At 38.9% G+C, this 17,146-nt stretch overlaps 2 protein-coding genes across 5 annotated transcripts; one reads left to right on the top strand and one right to left on the bottom strand.

Moving 5' to 3' along the window:
* The first annotated feature begins 164 nt into the window (after positions 1-164).
* polr3k (polymerase (RNA) III (DNA directed) polypeptide K) lies at positions 165-1,632 on the top strand. The gene is made up of 3 exons (XM_052138717.1): positions 165-379; positions 1,060-1,147; positions 1,304-1,632. The coding sequence occupies exons 1-3, from the start codon at positions 269-271 to the stop codon at positions 1,429-1,431; spliced, it is 327 nt and encodes a 108-aa protein (XP_051994677.1). The 5' UTR covers positions 165-268; the 3' UTR covers positions 1,432-1,632.
* Positions 1,633-3,206: 1,574 nt separating this feature from the next.
* On the bottom strand, positions 3,207-16,668 carry cdip1 (cell death-inducing p53 target 1). 4 transcript variants are annotated; one of them, XM_052138710.1, is made up of 6 exons: positions 16,530-16,668; positions 14,633-14,694; positions 14,137-14,270; positions 9,647-9,820; positions 6,977-7,247; positions 3,207-4,956 (listed from the first exon to the last, which is right to left on the bottom strand). In XM_052138710.1, exons 3-6 carry the CDS (start codon positions 14,219-14,221, stop codon positions 4,845-4,847), a joined length of 642 nt encoding a protein of 213 aa, XP_051994670.1. In that variant the 5' UTR covers positions 14,222-14,270; positions 14,633-14,694; positions 16,530-16,668; the 3' UTR covers positions 3,207-4,844. The 4 variants fall into 4 exon arrangements, with proteins under 4 accessions (XP_051994670.1, XP_051994668.1, XP_051994669.1 ...); XM_052138708.1 differs by having other exon boundaries at positions 3,208-4,956; positions 14,638-14,694; XM_052138709.1 differs by having other exon boundaries at positions 3,208-4,956; positions 14,137-14,266; positions 14,638-14,694.
* Between the last annotated feature and the right edge of the window lie 478 nt (positions 16,669-17,146).

Raw genomic sequence — 17,146 nt, 5'->3', positions numbered from 1 at the left:
CTGGTATTTTATGTATAATTAGTTGTATCAGTTTAGTTGACATTTACCAACTATATCCCACATTAACCTTCTCCGTTTACTATTATCAAAGTATTTTCGCATTTATATGGCGTTTCATGTCGAGCCTGAAATAGCGAGGCACATTTACTATCACGTGTTTCCGTTTGCGAACAGAAGCGAGAATGTTTATGACCACGTTTTTTTTTTAACTGAATCGGAATAACACAGTAGCACTTTTTGCATACATTATTATATTGTTGTTTGGAAAATGCTTCTATTTTGTCCAACATGTGGAAATGTGCTGATCGTGGAGGAGGGTCAAAGATGCTACAGATTTGCTTGCAATACATGCCCATATGTTCACAACATCACGAGAAAGGTAAAGTTATCATTACACATCGCCTGGCTCTAAAAACGTAGTGAGTTGCCAACATAAATACAAATTTGCTTCCCGAACAATCGAATCGAACATGAAGTATTACGTAATGAGGTGAACGTTCCATTTTACATTTATGCATTTGGCAGACGCTTTTATCCAAAGCGACTTACAGTGCACTTATTACAGGGACAACTCCCCCAGAGCAACCTGGCGTTAAGTGCCTTGCTCAAGGAGCACAATGGTCGTGGCAGTGGGGATCGAACCAGCAACCTTCTGATTAACAGATATGTGCTTTAGCCCACTACTCCACCACCACTTTTACACACGAAATGAGGTGTACGTTCGATTTTAACACATGAAATATTGTGTATTTTCGATTTTGACACATGAAATGCTGTAAACGTTCGATTTGAACACTTGAAAATTATGTGAACGTTCGATTTGAACACACGAAATGAGGCGAACGGTCGATTCGTATGCATGACGATGTGAACGTCCCATTCAAACGCATGACATGATGTGAACTTGCATGATGAAAGCGAATGTTCCAAATGTTGCCAAAATACACTGTTAAGGCAGCTCACTAGGTTTTGTGACACCATCGCTGTGAGTTTTCTTTTGAAATATTTATTTCATGTGGGTCGAAGAAACTGTGGTGGTAAAACCTTGTGAATTCTTAGGTCAATAATAGAAAGTACCCCAAACTGAAAGAGGTTGATGATGTTCTCGGGGGCTCAGCTGCTTGGGAAAACGTGGACTCTACACCAGGTAAAATAATGGATCCTAATGTAATTCATGTACTTCTACATGTTTGTCAGTTTAGATGGTGGATATATCATCAAATGTTTTGATTTGCTTTTAATAATTTTTCTTGGTTCATTTCTGAACCCATTCTCATTCTCATTCTCACTTTTTTCTTTTTAGAACCTTGTCCAAAATGCGAGCACCCAAGGGCCTATTTTATGCAGATACAAACCAGATCAGCTGATGAACCTATGACAACTTTCTACAAATGCTGCAACCTACAATGTGGGAATCGGTGGAGAGACTAAATCAGGCCTCTGATTTCTTTCTTTTTTTTTCACATTTTGGCTCAGAGTAAATGCTCACAATGGAATCTACCCTGCTGTTTTCATATATAAGATTCTATATTTATTTTGGAGGGAGTTAGATATTGTGACAACATGTGGATTAGGAAAATAAGATGTATTTACACATGAATACTTGCCTACTTCCTCACTAGTATGTATACAAATCAACAAATGTTTTCATTTATTTATATGCAATAAATGCAACAAGTTTACAGCTAGGTTTGTTTGTGCGTTAATAACATAACCACTCAAAGCTGGTACGGTTTGTCTTTTTATTTGTTTAAATAATCATAAGTCCACATGTTTTGTTTAACATACACATTTGAGATTTCAGTTTAGCCTGGCATTGTGTGTTGTGCCACAGACTATTCTCAAGGCATCTATCTACAGTTGCTGCATTCCTGTAACACAAGCTTGACATTTACTCCGTCTGGCACAGCATCAAATCACTTCAAGAAGCATGTAAACCAAAGTAGTCAAGAGCATATTAGATTAAAGGGAGCCAGCTTGGATTGTGCAATTAAACCCCAGGAACATGCATACATATTGACAGGAGAGTATTTTTTAATAATGAAATGGAGACATCCATGAAGTTTTTATGTGTGTGGATGATGAAGTGGTGGCTTGTGACACCAGGTAGTGGCTCATGGGATGACATGAAGCAGGTTTGGATAAGGTTATTTTTCACAAAAAAAGAAAATAAATAAAAAATATATGGAGATTTGGATTCCCAAGTACTGGATAATTTGGAGAACAAATTAAAACAAGGTTGCAAAGGTTATTTTTGTAATGCTTGGGTATGCATCTATGGCAAAGGTGCAAATACTAAGAAAAGATGCAGAGAAATTAACATTAACAGAAAATGCTAAAAATTATTACTTGATGAATACTACAATGGAAAGATAGGGAAAGTCTGACGCTTAAACAACTACAATTGTTGTCAAGACTGTCTACAAGAGAAACATGATGTATCATCTGAATCATCATACAAAAATGGTAGAAAGCAGAGGATTATTTAATTTTCAGATACACCAAACAACAACATTAAAACCACCTGCCTAATATTGTGTAGGTCCCCCTCGTGCTGCCAAAACGGGACCAACCCACATCTCAGAATAGCATGCTGCGCTACTATTCTTCTCAAGTTACTGTAGACGTTGTCCGTTCGAACTGGTCTGGCCATGCATTTTCATGAGCAGATCTGCCGATCACAGGATGTTCACCATTCGGTGTAAATTCTAGAGACTGTGAAATTCCTAGATCAGCAGTTCCAAAAATACTCAAACCAGCCCATCTGGTACCAACAATCATCCAAGAGATTATCTAATCCAACTGTGTGGCAGCAGTATAGTGCATAAAATCATGCAGATATTGGTCAGGAGCTTCAGAATGGGGGACACATTTGATCTCTGTGATTTGGACCATGGTATGATTGTTGGTGCCAGATGGGCTGGTTTGAGTGTTTCTGTAACTGCTGATCTCCTGGAATTTTCACACACAACAGTCTCTAGAATTTTACTCAGCATGGTGCCAAAAATATCCAGTAAGTGGCAGTTCTGTGGATGGAAACACCGTGTTGATGAGAGAGGTCAACAGAGAATGGCCAGACTGGTTCGAACTGACAAAGTCTACAGTAACCCAGATAACCACTCTGTACAATTGTAGTGAGAAGAATAACACCTCAGAATTCTATTTTGAGATGCTGGTTGGCGCTGTTTTGGCAGCAAGAGGGGGACCTGCACAATTTTAGGCAGGTGGTTTTAATGTTGTGTCTGATAAGTGTATAGAGTCTTAGCACTGTTGATGGTATCTTGGATTTTTTTTTTTTTTAAATAGCAGTAAATTACAGTTTCTGGATAAATCAGAATGACTTGTAATGTTTACAAATGGTATTTTGCAATCAGAACAGTTATTCCAAGCCAAGTGCTCATGACACCACTCGGTCATTTACCTTCGAAAGTGATCCAAAAAAGTTCAAAAGAAACAATTCGTAGTCAGATTACAAAGAAAATGAATCTCTCTAGAGAAATTAAAATCATAATCACCACCAAAGAAAAAAAAAAGCACAATACAATCATACCATAAATCCTTATATATAGTAATGAAGCCCAATGTGATATGAGCTCAGAGCACTGAGGGGACATTTGGCCCAATATACCACTATGCAAGATTACAATGATGTCATGCAGCGTGATTCATCATGCTGTTGATTTCCAACAGCAAATCAGCTTTGAACAGCTTGACCTGAAATGTACTCCCATTTTGAAGAAAAAACATCTTTCATTTACAACCAATAATAGACCAAATAAAGCATCTTCATTAGTCATGTAAAAAATAAATTAAAAAAATGTTAATTTTAGAAATGTCTTCACACCAATTATGTAAATGAAGATTGTTCTACCTTATTAATTACCTGTTCTGGGTAATTGACCTGGATAATAGTTTATAAAAGTCTCAAACAGCTTTCATACAGCTTACAGACATCACACATCATCTAGTATAGTGGTTCAAGATGCATCGTTGCTATCATTTTGATTCACAGTTTAAAAAAAAAATAAAGTAAATGTGTATTGGTCGAATTCCACAAATATCTCTTAAATATTACAAGGAGGCTGAGATGAATATACACATGTCTTAGCAATAGAAACCCTTCATTTAAAATTACACAAATCTACACAACTCGAAACAAGTCTTATTAAACAAATATAAGTAACCAAATACAAAAGTGAAAGAACTCCCCTCCCATAACATTTGCATAAGATGCCAAATATAGATAAACATTTTCACGTCAAAGCAACAATATTACTCCAGGACTTTGCAATGTTAGTCCCAGACCCAGCCATCAAAATACTTTCATTTGAATACGTTACAATAACAATGCATAAAATAATATATCTCCTACAATTAAAACAATACTGACCCTGTAGTGAACTTCATTTTGTTTGCTACCGAAATGTTCACATGAGCTTAAAGTAACCATTTTCACATATTCTCTAAACGAATTCACTTGGCTCAACTTAGAAAAATAAAATAAATCCTACTTCTAAAATAAAGTAAACCCAAACAGTGTTTGATGACAACATGTAACCATTAATATTGTGCATATAAAATGCACTTCTTCATTGACTGCCAGACTTCTATACTTCATTGACTGCCAGTCTTCTATACTTCATTTAGAGTCATTAGTAACTACAGTATATTATCATGTCTGTACATTAAGTGTGAGAATCAATAGTTCAATAAAATGAGAGGAGGCTAAAACTGTTGGCTCTCAGCTGGGGCAATATGAACACAGAGCAGACGGAAATGAAAGAGAGTCATCTACACCCATCAGGTTGAGGTCACAGCACAATTGTTGAGTAATGGATAAACCGTTAGCATATACGCTTGTATGTGTAAATATAGCCCTTGCAGTTCGGGCAAGTGTGTGTCACATCCTTGAGGTCGTCAATAATACAGGGGATTAAGCAACAGCCTAGGTCGCAACTGTAAAAGAAAAGAAAAAAATAGCAAGTCAAATGCTGTCAACAGTCATGAGAAATCTTTCATTTTACAGGATGCCATTTTGAGATATCTTAAAACTGATGTGGCTGCATTTCAGATCATTTTGACCCTGTTACACCTGGTATTAACATTGGTCTTGGGTGATCCGACAAGAAGTGAACCGTGCTAAATACAGGTGCAATTAGCACAGACAAAACCAAAAAATTTAGTGATCTGATGACTAAAATGCGTGTGACCACATACCACAATAGAGCGCAACAGTCTGGTTCCAATCCCATGAATTTTTTCCATTGACTAATTACTTTTCAACGATAACTTCTAAAACTTAAGACAGACCTACCATGAGCGCCGAGATTGTTCATCGATGGTATATGCTTCCGTTGAAGCCATCCATCTGCGTAATTTAAACTTCATTGTTTAAAAATCGTGTTTGATAATGTAATTCATGTTAAACAACTACATTACCCATGGTCCAGCAGAGAAAGCTTTACCAATCTGAGAACCGCTGCCAACCTATCCCATATAACATGGCTCCGATTGACCACGCGCTCCCACGACACACTGTGAATGACGCAATTGAGACGTCTCCCTTCACCCTTAAACTACTTATATTTTTGTACATGTCTGAATATTTCTCAATAAATGTAAAATATATTGTTTCTATACTTATTGTTTTATTTTGTTGATTTATATTTTTATATATTCCATAATTGTTTTTTCAATGACATCATTAACAACACCTCATGGGATTGGAGTCTGTGCCCTCATGAATGGTACAGTAAAAAGGTACAACACTTCTACCTTATCTGATTTTCAAATACTTGTTTGCCTCAAAACAAAGTTTGTGATGTTGTGATTCACCTCTGAGCTGGCTGACTTGGATCATGATTTACAACTCTTTATGAAGGATTTAATGAAAAGTCTGAATAGGATAAATACTTCCAGAACCCAGATAGCCAAATAAGTGGGCAGGCACTGTAGTGCAATTTCTTCATGCAGAAATAAACTACAAAAATGTTATGACTAAACAGAAATCAGAAAATTTTTATTACATTTTTAATTTAAAAATTAAATTAAAAAGATAAATGTTAATTTTTTACAAAGTTAAAGTTGTGTGTGAAATGTAATATAGTACTAATTAAGAGTTTACATTTTTTGTTTACATTATTTACTATATTCAATTGTGTGATATATTGGCATTGTATCAGCCTATCGGCCACCCTGTTTACTGGATATCGGCATCAGCCATTAAAAAAACCCATGTCAGTCAACCACTAAACAACATCTTCGGTGTGCCTGATATCATTATTAGGCCAATTCACACTGCCCCAACAAAGGTCAACAAACACAACATTTAACAGGTTTTGTCAGATCATCGTGTTCACCCTGTCGGCATTTGTTGCCGTACATCAGTTTTCAAATTTTACATTAAGAGGCAATATTTGCCCCCCTGGATTTGATTTACAGGGGCATTTTTGTCTTTTTTTTTTTTCCCCCTTTTATTTCGAACTGTATAAAACAAACTGAATCTGCAACCTCAACCTTGTCAATAGTCTTCTTCAAAAGGTGAACAATGACACGCAAGGATACAAGTTTGTTGGTAAATAGAATGTTTCCCAACATTATAAAAACAAGCCAACTTTAGAATGTTTGAAGTGTTGGTGTCTCTTGGCATTTGTTTGGGCAGTGTGAATGTGAAGTGTGCATGTCCGAAGTTCACTTCATCTACAAAAATAACAATAAGCATTCTGCTCAATGTAGTGTTAGTGATTAAAAAGCACATTTCCAACTCTAACCATTTCTGCATTTTAAAACATCCAATGACCATAGTGAGGTATGACGTCACAAAATCAGTGACCCTCCTCTCAAAATCCGATCACAAGGGGTCACAGCAGATGCATTTGAGAAGGCAATCGGTCTTACCTGACCATTTATGATCGTATCACCTGACATGGGTGCTAATACCAGGTAAACAAGGCCATTACGCAGTACTTCCATTTACCCAACAAAGAAGCAGAAGAGACAGAACAGGGTATTCATGAGGCCAACGTCGTGGCTGATGCGGGTAATGATGGGTTGCTGGCAGTGTGGACACACTGTTTGCACTGGAGCCGATTGGAACATCTCACCCTGCAGAACAGTCACAGTGGTGGTGGTTGCACCAGGCGGGGTGAGAACGGTGGCTGTGTGACCAGGAGCATAGTGACTGGGCCCTGGAGCATAGTGCTCTGCCATTGGATGAGGATAGTGCCCAGGGGGAGGGTAGTAACCACCTGCAGCATGTTGAAATTTGAGAAAATCAGTATTACAAGAGTCTAAGTAGGAGCAATGCACAAAAGCAAACAAGTAATTACTCTTTCCTGCGCTTGTCAAAGTTTTTGTCCCAACCAGCTGTGACCAAACAAATGTCTTGTGATTTGTAGTGTCGCTCACTTGGGTTGTTTATCAATGATAAGAACGCATTCTCGTTCTTGCATTCTTGAGAAAATCAATCTTGTCCAACTACCTTGAAAGAGTGAACTCTTGAGGATGTAAAATGCGTATATATGCGAGTCTTGAGATGTGCTGCAATATGTAGATTCAACCACCTCGTAAATATTTAATTTTTTTGGAAGTGGATTATTTCACAAGTATGCACAGATTAATCATGCACAATACAACCAGGAACATACATTAATGAAAGTATTAATGCTCTGATACTTTTGCTTTCAGTGTGAAAATGTACTCATTGCATTATAGAGTAGACGCAGGAATTAAATCTTTAAATCCTTTAATTATACACACTGGAGTGGAACAAACACTAAATCTTAACATCAAAACTTAGCACAACATAACACTTCAAGGACTGAAAAATGATGAACAAAACTAGAGGGTATTTATACACAGAAAACTAATGATGGAATGGAAGGCAGGTGAGGATGACGATGAACAGATGGAAGAGATTAGGGCAGTGACTTCTGGGAAATGTAGTGCAGAGGAAAATTTCAAAATAAGAGTCCTTGAAGAAAATGATTGAGACAGACTGTGACATTACTACCCAGGAGGCCAAGGGGACGGCTTCAGGGCTGGGAATGAATCAGGAGGCCTGGGAGGCAGTCAAAGGGCAGAGACTTGGTCAGGAGGCTGAACCGCTGGAGGATGAGACTCTGGGGAAGCCGAGGAAGAGTCTGAGGGTGGAGCCGAGGGAGGCGGAGCCAAGGGAGGCTTGAAGAGAGGAGCTGAAGAAGGCAGAGATGTGGAAAACTCTGGGGGTGGAGCCGTGGGAGGCAGAGCCGTAGAACGCGGGTCCGCAGAAAGCACGAGGGGTGAAGGTGTGGAAGGCGGAGCCGTGAGAGGCACGAGGGGCGAAGCCAATGAAGGCTGTGGAAGAGAGGAGTCCTTTTCAATCCAGCAGGGAGTGTAGATGTGGGGACGGTCGAGGCTACAGGCTCGGGGACAGTCGAGGCTACAGGCACAGGCTCGTTAACCATGGCAGGCATGGGCTCAGGTTGTAGCCCGGGGTTCCCTCCATAATACACAGCATAAAGGGGAAATGCAAGTTCCGTGGTTGCAAACGCTGACTGCAGTAGGGAATCGACCACCGGAACCTGGAGAGGATTATACCCCCCCAAAAAAAAAATATTTTGGGAAATTGAATGGAGATTAGTAATGTAGGAGATAGGGCATGTAAGGCGCGGAGACAGGGGCCGTGGAAGAAGTCAGTTCTGTATAAAACATGATGCAAGTGAAGGGTTATGCATATTCAGGGTGGCTAGGATGTAATTCGCCAAGGGAAGATCTTCCACCTCCGGAAGTGCTGTGGGAGTTTAATCCCATTCCATAAATGGGCTTGAGGTATATGTCTGGATTTGATGTTAAAGCAGCGAGGTGAAGGGACTTGGTTGTGTATTCCAAGAAGGGAAGATCCTGCCTGAACAGCTCCAAGAAAAATACTGTTGGATCCATGCTCAGGGATGTGCACATCGAGGTAAGGCTTTGTAGGAGAGGATGATAAGCAGGATCACTGGAGTAGAGGAAGACGCTTGGAAGAGCAGGTTAAGTATATCCATATTCTTTGTTGGGTCTGTCCTTCTGTAACATTGGGTACAAGGAGTGGAAGAGAGGAGACGCAGGAGTGGAATCTTTAAATCCTTTAATTATACACGCTGGAGTGGAACAAACGCTGGAACAAACACTAAATCTTAACATCAAAATGAACAGATGGAAGTGATTAGGGCAGTGAATTCTGGGAAATGTAGTGCAGTGGAAAACTTCAAAATAAGAGTCCTTGAAAAAAATTATGGAGACAGACTGTGACACGCATCACATCTGGTTAGAACAGTCAGTACGAGTACATGTGCCGTTATAATCGAGCTATAGAAGATTTTTTCATAGTTGAGCTATGCAATCTGTCTGTCCAAGTATACATGACTCGATGAACAATCGAATAATGTTTGCATGTTGTGCATCTTTTGGAGCACATGTACAATGCTGAGGCCAATTGTGATCCAATTAAAGTTTATACATGCCGGACCAAGCTGCACTACAATCACATTATCTAGATGTGCTAGTCCAACTTCACAAAAAGACTACACTATTTTTTTTGTATAAATTTATATTGGTAGCTTTCCTCGGTTCAAAATGTGAATTACAAAATGTTTTGCAAAAGACAGTGTTTTGTTAGCAGACCCACCATGAGTATGAAGCATGGACATTGGCATAGCCATAGGCTTAGGCACTGCACCTTCGCCTGGGACATGCGGAGGAACAAAGCCAGGTTGTAGTGTGGCTTCATAAGGTGGAGGTCCATATTCTGGAGGCAGGGGTTGTCCCTGTGGAGGTCCTGTCACTACTGGAGCAGTGGGTGCTGAGGAAATAGCATTATGTAAATTTATAAGAAATGAAAGTACTTCTGTTTCCCACCCGCTAGACTTTCTACTCTCAAAATGAATTATAGATGAATATCTGAAAGCAATTTTGTACAAAGAGCTGTGTGGATTTTAATAAGACAATTCAGAGTAAGGCTGCACAATTAATCCAATAAATAGATGAGTAATGGGTGGGCGGTATGGCGATATACATTGAGGCGATGGTATAAAGTGTCTACCAATAGAGAGTTTTCTATACCGTGTACAGTATTTAGAAGTATGTCAATATCTGTGTCTTTCGGAGAGAGAGAGGGCACACAAAGTGTAGGACTTCTTTCTTCTGCAGAAGACAAAGATTTTTAAAAGAATATATTTCAGCTCTGTAGGTCCTCACAATGCCAGTGAATGGGTATGAAAACTTTGAAGCTCCAAAAGCACATAAAGGCAGCATAAAAGTAATCTGTATGACTCCAGTGGTTAAATCATGTCTTCAGAAGCAATATGATTAGCGTGGGTGAGAAACAGATTGATATGTAGGTCCTTTTTTTGCAATAAATCTCTACTTTCACATTTTCTTCTGTTTTTGCCGATTGCATTCTTCATGCATATTTACATTCATGCATTTGGCAGGCGCTTTTTATCCAAAGCGACTTACAGTGCACTTATTACAGGGACAATCCCCCCAGAGCAACCTTGAGTTAAGTTCCTTGCTCAAGGACACAATGGTGGTGGCTGTGGGGATCGAACCAGTGTCCTTCTGATTACCAGTTTACTAGTTATGTGGTTTAGACCACTACACCAACTGATCAATATTTTATCACTTCTGAAGATATAGATTTAACCACTGCAGTCATACAAATTACATTTCTATTGCCTTTATGTGCTTTTTGGAGCTTCAAAATGTTGGTACCCATTCACTTGCATCGTATGGAACTACAGAGCAGACATATTCTTCTAAAAATCTTTCGTTTGTGTTCAGCAGAAGAAAGAAAGTCACACATATCTTGGATGTCATGAGGGTGAGTAAATGAGAATTTAAATTTTTGGGTGAACTATCCCTTTATTGTTTTCTGTCAAAATGACACAGCATTTTGAAATGATCCCCTTTACATTACCTCATAATCACAGAGATAAAAGCAATAGCACTCAGTAAATTACCTCAGGAATGATTAATTAGCACATATCAACCCTGCATTCATATCTAGTACACAGTCACCAAAAAGGTTTCCAGTTTCCAATGAAAAGGCATAATCCAAAACAAATACGTGACAGAGTGATTTGCTTCATAATCAAAGCAAACGCTTATATTCAACTACAAAGAAGACTATTTTTTTATTTGATAGAAAAAACAATGCAGAGTAAATAAAACTATATTTTTTATTTTTAAATATTATTTTTAATAACAAGTTATTTATTATGTTTATTCATTGCAATGGAATGACAACCAATAGGATCCATTGGACATTGCTTTAAATAAAAAAGGAACTTTCATTATCTTTTCAGAAGAATGTAGGCTACATCGTCATATACAGTGCATCCAGAAAGTATTCACAGCACCACTTTTTCCACATTTTGTGTTACAGCCTCATTCCAAAATTTATTTTAATCATTATTTTCCTCACAATTCTACAAACAATACCCCATAATCACAACGTGAAAGAAGGTTGTTTGAAATCTTTGCAAATTTACTAAAAATAAAAACATCACATGTACGGGAAGTATTCACAGCCTATGCATGACACTCAAAATTGAGCTCAGGTGCATCCTGTTTCCACTGATCATCCTTGAGATGTTTCTACAACTTGATTGGAGTCCACCTGTGGTAAATTCAGTTGATTGGACATGATTTGGAAAGGCACACACCTGTCTATATAAGGTCCCACAGTTAACAGTGCATGTCAGAGCACAAACCAAGCCATGAAGTCCGAGGAATTGTCTGTAAACCTCCGAGACAGGATTATATCGAGGCACAGATCTGAGGAATGTACAGAAAAATGTCTGCAGCATTGAAGGTCACAATTAGCACAGTAGTCTCCATCATCCGTAAATGGAAGTTTGGAACCACCGGGACTCTTCCTAGAGCTGTCCGCCTGGCCAAACTGAGCGATCAGGGGAGAAGGCCCTTAGTCAGGGAGGTGACCAAGAACCCGATGGTCACTCTGTCAGAGCTCCAGCATTTCTCTGTGGAGAGAGGAGAACCTTCCAGAAGAACAACCATCTCTGCAGCACTCCACTAATCATGCCTGTATGGTAGAGTGGCCAGACGGAAGCCACTCCTCAGTAAAAGGCACATGACAGCCCATCTGGAGTTTGCCAAAAGGCACCTGAAGGACTCTCAGACCATGAGAAACAAAATTCTCTGGTCTGCTGAACAAAGATTGAACACTTTGGCCTGAATCACAAGCGTCATGTCTGGAGGAAACCTCATCACCTGGCCAATACCACCCCTAGAGTGAAGCATGGTGGTGGCAGCATCATGCTGTGGGGATGTTTTTCAGCGGCAGGAACTGGGAGATTTGTCAGGATCGAGGGAAAGATGAATGCAGCAATGTACAGAGACATCCTTGATGAAAACCTGCTCCAGAGCGCTCTGGACCTCAGACTGAGGTGAAGGTTCATCTTCCAACAGGTCAACGACCCCAAGCACACAGCCAAGATAACAAAGGAGTGGCTTCAGGGCAACTCTGTGAATGTCCTTGAGTGGCCCAACCAGAGCCCAGACTTGAACCCGATTGAACATCCCTGGAGAGATCTGAAAATGGCTGTGCACCGACGCTCCCCATCCAACCTGATGGAGCTTGAGATGTCCTGCAAAGAAGAATGGGAGAAACTGCACAAAAATAGGTGTGCCAAGCTTTTAGCATCATACACCAAAAGACTTGAGGCTGTAATTGCTGCCAAAGGTGCTTCATCAAAGTATTGAGCAAAGGCTGTGAATACTTATGTACATGTGATTAGTTTAGTTAAGATTTCAATTAAACTTATTTCACGTTGTCATTATGAGGTATTGTTTGTAGAATTTTGAGGAAAATAATGAATTAAATCAATTTTGGAATAAGGCTGTAACATAACAAAATGTGGAAGAAGTGAAGTGCTGTGAATACTATCCAGATGCACTGTATATAGTTATTGGCTAAAACTTTCAAGAATATCGCTATATAATTTGTTCTTATATCCTCCACCCCACAGTTATTTAATATTTAAAACCTTTTCTGTTGATTTTTCCAGAAATATATTGTGATATATACGGTTACCGTGATAATATATAATTACTTTTACATTTTATATAGAATTTTGGTCCTATCGCCCACCCCCAAATTGAGATTAGAATTACAGCTGCCACAATTAACTATATATATATATTTTTTAAATTAATTTTCAATTTAACGTGTTTGTGCAGCGGTTGAGAATTGTAGCCAAATCAGATAAATCTTTTGCTCGCTTCTGTGTATAATTTATTCAAAATTCGAATAACAGCTTTGTTTTTTATGCCACTAAAAGAATGAAAAGTTGACCATTTAGGCAACTAATCTCGATTTAATGATGTATAAAACATCAATAAAGTAATTAAGGAACAGTTGATCCACCTAAAATTAGCACTGTAGTGTGAATTCAATTAACCACAATTAAGATATCAAGGGAAATTGTCATAATTGTGCAGCCCTCATACTATTCATGTAGCCTTCCCTATTTTACCCATTTTTCATCGTCTAGGCCAAATACGTTAATGTAATTCATGGTCTGGCAAGAAGGTTTTTGTAATGCTTTGAGTGATCCATTACTTCAACCAGGCCCACACAAAACCTGAGCCTTCATAATCTCCACAGAAAGCTCTGTGGATTACCTCAAGACTAGAGCACTCATTCACAAAGGTCTACACATTCAACACATTTGTTCCCTTATTAAATAATTAATATTTATTAATTATGTTTTTAGTGACCCATAAGAATGCAGTACACCAAGTTCTGTACATTAATACATTACCATATTTAAATCCATCCCACAAAGTTCTAAAGATTTTCCCCCAAAATCAGTGCGGAAAATGTGATTCTACAAATTCTGTTGCCTTCCAACAGAAAACACATTCTTTTTAGTCCCATGAAATTTCAAAGAGTTCTTTAATAAGGTTGTGAGGAAAGTGTCTTCATTCAAGTTTCCATGGTTTCCTTTGCAATTCTGCTCCAGTGGGCTGCTATTGACGATGCTGCATAGGGCTTTTTCAAAGCAGTGCATTTACATTTTTTGTACGTTTTTCTTAAAAGCAAGTTAAAAAAAATATTAAATAAACCAATGAGAAAAATATCCAGGAATTTACCAGAAACAGGAGGTTGTCCATTTTTCTCTTCAAGTAGAGGGGCACTGGGGCCCCCTGGGTAGGGAGGAGGGGGGTCACTGGACATGTTGTTTCTCTGGAAAGGGGGCCAGATAAAGGAGCTCAGCTCACACTGCCTTGAGGAAGACAAACAGGAGTGATGCTTCAATACTCACACAGTGTAACCTGATAGCTTGATCTCTGACTACTGTTGCTGAGGTATTTCAAGCACCCAATGATTATTGATTTGCAGTAGCACACTGCCTCAAGATTCCCCTTCGCCCACAAATAAAACAAACATACCCATAACTAGAAATGATCTGTCTGTATAAACACAGGTTTGCTTTGCACAGTCAGCTAATAAATGTCAGTCGGGCAACCCACATGGCTCACTGGGAAATAGGCCTGGATCCCAATTCTAAAGGTTGCGTTTAAAATGAGTTGATTGTTAATACTTTGGAACAAATATATTAAATATATGAACTCTCATAATATACACCTTACCTGCCAGTTAAAGGTAGTTATTCCAGCAAATCAAGCCTCTTGTAGTCACCAAAACAGCTAGGAAACCAATCAAGAGCCACAAAAAATTTAGAGAGTAGAGCTTTTGTTCTTAAGAGATTAAGGTAACAATATTTACAGTAATAACACAAAAGCACAGTATTCTTGGAACCTCAAATACAGCTGGCAACAATTATTTTAACCCTAACTGATGCGGTGTGTAGCTTACATTTCGGAAGACCTCCCGTGGTCATGAAAAAGATGTTACTGTGCTTCAGAAGGGGCAAATTATTGGCAAAGAAAACAATTTAGGAGATTGCTGAAATTACTAGAATTGAGTTAAGAGCTGTCCAACGGATTATAGTGGTGAACCGTCAGCTTCGAGAAAGAAATGTGGTCAGAAAGAAATCTTAAATTATTGTGATTGGAGAGCACTAAAAGGTTTGGTGAAGTCGAATCGTAAAAATGGAAAGTGGAACTCACAGCGATGTCTAATAGGAAAAGTAAGAGCATCTCCATGCGCACAATGTGACGAGAATTTACAAGATTGGGACTAAACAGCTGTGTGGCCACAAAAAAACAATTGTTAGGCTAATTGGAAAAAAACTACTTCAGTTTGCTAGGGAGCATAAAGATTAGACTGAGGAGCAATGGAATAATGTAATGTGGTCTGATGAGTCCAGATTTACCCTATTCCAAAGTGATGGGCGAGCGTCAGGGTAAGAATGGAAGCGCATAAAGTGATACACCATCATGCATAGTGCCCACTGTACAAGCCTCTGGTGGCATGTTATGATCTGGGTTTGTTTCAGTTGATCAGGTCTAGGCTCATTAAAGTTATGTGGCAATAAAATGAAGTCAGCTGATTGCCTGAATGTACTGAATGACCAGGTTATCCCATCAATGGATATTTTTTTTCTTCTTTGACAGCACAGGCATATTACAGGACGACAATGCCGAGATTCATCGGGCTCAAATTGTGAAAGAGTAATTCAGGGAGCACGAGGAATCATTTTCGTCTTTCTGGAGTGCTGTGGAGCAGATCCAACCGGAGTTTCATCCCGCTAGCACTGATTTCATGAGACTTTCCTAACCTTAATACTCTCACAATTGCTAAACTTCTCTGTCTGTGACTCACTATAACAAAATCAATAAATGCCAAAATAATTTGCACAATCAGGTATTCCCCTCATCACTTGGTACAAAGGAAGGAAGGGGCTGTTCCATCGAAAGCGTTTTTTTATTATTATTTAAATATGCGCTCGACGGACGCGTCCCGCGCAGTAGCGCCGCGTTTTTTAAGCGCAAGGACTTCAACTTCGGTGTGAACGCCCCCTAACTCTAGAGTCCTATCTTATCAATTTAGATCATAATTTGAACTTCTCAGATCTTCATTTAAGTCTTATGGAGGTAAACAGTATCTGTAATACGGTCCTGATCATTCCTAATAATATTATAATGTAAAATGTTGCTAATATTGAATGGAGACATTTACAGTTACTCAGGCAGAATATCTAAAAATACGCCCGCTGTCCCTAAATATAGTACGCAAGTGTGGAGTGACACACTCCATTTCGCTTTAATGTATCGTCTGATAAAATCAGCAACACGACTGGCTAGCTAACATATCTCACATTGGTTTATGCGTATTAACATTATAACTTCAGCAAAACATGACAATGTAAACCTGTCTTTATTCAAATCATACATCAGGTAGAGGTAGCAACTTTCATAGATCATTAAATATAAAATAAAATCCTTCTGCGATACATACTAGTGCTGTTAATGATGCGAAAACGGGCCTGAGTCAAAGCTACGCTACCATGTCAACGCTCTAAATAACAAAACAATAGTGAGCATCAGAAACACTATTGATGCAAGCAACTCGCCGTTACCTTCTTTATCCCTTTTGTTACTGTATATGTATGGCTGGAGAACTTTTCAATGGTTTCTAGCTCAAACGTTGACGATTGTAGCTCACCAACAGTCCTAATTTTCCAGTAACATCCGCTGCTGGGAAGGATTTGACGTAAATATTGGAGATGGGAGGTGTATGAGGCCCATGTGGATCCAGCTGGACCTATCCTACTACGGCGAAGGTTTGGCTCACGCATATTAATTAGGTAACGTGCTGCCTCATAAATAAAAAGGTACGTGAATGGATGATCAAGTGGAGTTACAAAGTTACGTCAGCATGTCTTAATTAATATGCATGTTGATTGTTTTGCACATTTAACCCCTTAAACTCATTGTTTTGATTTCCGCCTAAATCCAATAATAACCAACTGCAGAACCGCAGAACCATACGTCATAGCAGTGTGAGGACGACAGCGCCAGCCTAACCGTCTGATGCCTGGAGGGCCAAGATGGCGCCTGTGTAAGTCGTGTTTTCAGTAGCTCTTAAAAATTTATGTGCAATTCTTGACCTAACCGATCCTCATGTGAATAAATTCGATACTAAATACTACAAAGTTAAGAACCCTTACAACTGGATTTTTCTTGAAGATGATGG

The sequence above is a fragment of the Xyrauchen texanus genome, chromosome 12 (genome assembly GCF_025860055.1).
Source record: "Xyrauchen texanus isolate HMW12.3.18 chromosome 12, RBS_HiC_50CHRs, whole genome shotgun sequence".
NCBI lineage: Eukaryota > Metazoa > Chordata > Actinopteri > Cypriniformes > Catostomidae > Xyrauchen > Xyrauchen texanus.
This window is presented reverse-complemented; position numbering and strand designations above follow the sequence as displayed.